The sequence below is a fragment of the Laccaria bicolor genome, genomic scaffold (assembly GCF_000143565.1).
Source record: "Laccaria bicolor S238N-H82 LACBIscaffold_423 genomic scaffold, whole genome shotgun sequence".
NCBI classification, from domain to species: domain Eukaryota; kingdom Fungi; phylum Basidiomycota; class Agaricomycetes; order Agaricales; family Hydnangiaceae; genus Laccaria; species Laccaria bicolor.
Window position 1 is genome coordinate 1784 of NW_001890273.1, and position 2362 is coordinate 4145.

The 2362-nt window shown below is 46.0% G+C and overlaps 1 protein-coding gene across 1 annotated transcript; it reads left to right on the forward strand.

Moving 5' to 3' along the window:
- Window positions 1-62: 62 nt before the first annotated feature.
- Window positions 63-836, forward strand: LACBIDRAFT_336221 (uncharacterized protein; the record flags this gene model as incomplete). The annotated part of the gene is given in 6 exon segments (XM_001891160.1): window positions 63-70; window positions 90-272; window positions 325-353; window positions 386-451; window positions 588-676; window positions 720-836. The coding sequence occupies 6 exon segments, from the start codon at window positions 63-65 to the stop codon at window positions 834-836; spliced, it is 492 nt and encodes a 163-aa protein (XP_001891195.1).
- Between the last annotated feature and the right edge of the window lie 1526 nt (window positions 837-2362).

Genomic DNA, 2362 nt, shown 5'->3' on the forward strand with positions numbered 1-2362 from the left:
GCGAGTCTGCAGAAAAAAGGATATAAGCAAAGGTGAGTGAAACATTGTCTGTCATGAAGACGATGTTGACGTACGTGGTTTCCATTTAGCATTCTGTCACATCTCGCCTTGAAGGAGGGGCCTAAAAACTCGATACGCAACGTCAAAATCAGCGACGACGGACGACGCGCAGACGACTTACGAATGAATGACGACGAAGATTGTGAGGACGACGACGAAAGGGGAGTGGACGTCGACAACGAAAGAAGAAGAATGGGAGGAGGAGTGGGAATGTAAGTGGGCGCTGATGGAAAAATACTGGACTTACCATCCCCGTCTTTATAGGTTTTCTCGCTTGGCAGTAACTAGCCGAGGTGTGACTGACGTAGAAATTTTACGGAAGCAGGGTCCGAGTCTCGTTTCGTGCAGGGTTCGGATCCAAGGAACCGGGGACGGAGGAAACGATCTTTGCGTAAGTTGCGTATCCATCCATTCCATTGGTTTCTTTGACTCACTCCGGCCGCGTTTGATTTACTTTTCTATTAGGGTGCACTCGAAGTACTTCCAACCCATCTGTGAAAGAAGTACCGACTAATGTACACCCGCAGATATCTTCATTACTATTGCGGGAATGGCTCCCGTTTGCGAAAGTTCAGAACGCCTCAAAAAAATCCAAGCCAAGTCGTTCCAAATCAAAGTACGTACATTCATCAGACCCTTGATGAATAAATTTCTGACAGCTGAAAATTCAGAATGCCGTTTTTCAATTCGGAATCGGGAGAGGAGATGGAGGACACGTTCGGTGGCCATCTACACCTGAATGTACTTACGTGCTTTGGTACTTCCTACGCAAGTGAGCGTGTTATGATTCTACCACATGAATAAACAAATTCCGAAACTTTTTTTATCACAGAAACCCGAAAGCATACAATAAACCAATGAATTCGGACGATAAACACTTTGGTGAGCATCACCCGCTCACAAACTTCTGATACCACAAGTGCAGGGACACCGGGGATACTACCCGAATAGAACCCTGACACATCAAGATGGAATTTCTGTGTGTGCGGTTCAAGCGCGACGAAGAATCGGGAGAGCAGGAGCATATCCTTACTTGTTGTTTGGAATGTATGTCCACTTTGCCTTGTCAATGTCTCAAGTCACTAATGCTACTTAGGAATTAGCAAAGATGCATGAGATGTCATTGCGCACATCCGACATAGGCTGCGAATGGAGGAATGTAAGGAATGGTACGAGATACGGAAAACTACCCGCCGGCCGTGATCTTTCGCTAACAGAAAGTTACAGGTATCCAGGCACGCAAATAGCACTGTTCCAAAGAAGACCCTGACGTGTAAAAGTGTCAGTTTCGCCAATGCGTTCCAAGCGCGATGGATGTGGAATGGGGAGCGGAGGAGGACATTATCATTCTATGCACGTTGTTACGTGCTCGACTGTGCTTACTACTTGTTGAGAAGTGTTGAATAGATTTATACTTATATGCGAGCTACACGTGGACGTTAATGAGGAAGTACGAATGGAGGAAGGTAGAGTGGTACGGAATAATGGTACGTTGCGCGCTGCACCCTGGTATCTTCCACTGACAAAAGTTCTGGAAATTCAGGTACAGACTTGGCAGGGTTTTGAAGAGGGCCCTGACACGTAGAACTGCCAGCTTTACGAGATTGTTTCAAGTGAGACGGGGAAATGAGATTCGGGGGAGGAGGAGGAGATCATCCTCCTCGCTTCAAATGTTCTCGCTCCACTGGGTTGTTATGAAGCCTCTACAATATGTAGGTAGGTATACGCCTATTGATAAAAATTGTACACTATGAATCAAGGAAGGTAGTGGAATGCCAGGGATTGAAATTGGCATGGCAATTCCGCGCTCGCATCTTCCGCTCGCAAAAGTTCAGGAAGTTCAGGAACAAGGTTGGCAGGGTTCCGAAGAAGACCCTGATGCATAGAATAATGCATTTCGAGCATGCGTTTCAAGCGTAATGAAGAAATCAGAATCGGGGGAGGAAGAGATCATCCTTCTCACAACGGATGTCTATACATCCGTGCACTTGTTCATTGCTAGAACATGTCAAAGTCATTTAGTAATATGCATATGAATTGCAAATAGTCGAAATTGTACACTACGAATACGAAAAGGTAGAGAATTGTAAGGAATGCAGGGGATGGGCACAGCGCGCCCAGTTTACACCTTCCGCTGGCGAAAGTGCGGGAAATTCAAGTACAGGGTTTACACGGTTCCGAAAAAGAACCTGATACATAGAAAGGTTTATTTTACGGATGCGTTCCAAGCGCGATGAAGAATCGGGAAAGGAGGAAGCCATGTCTATTCTCTTTCAATCCTTTTCAGAGCCATTGCACGACC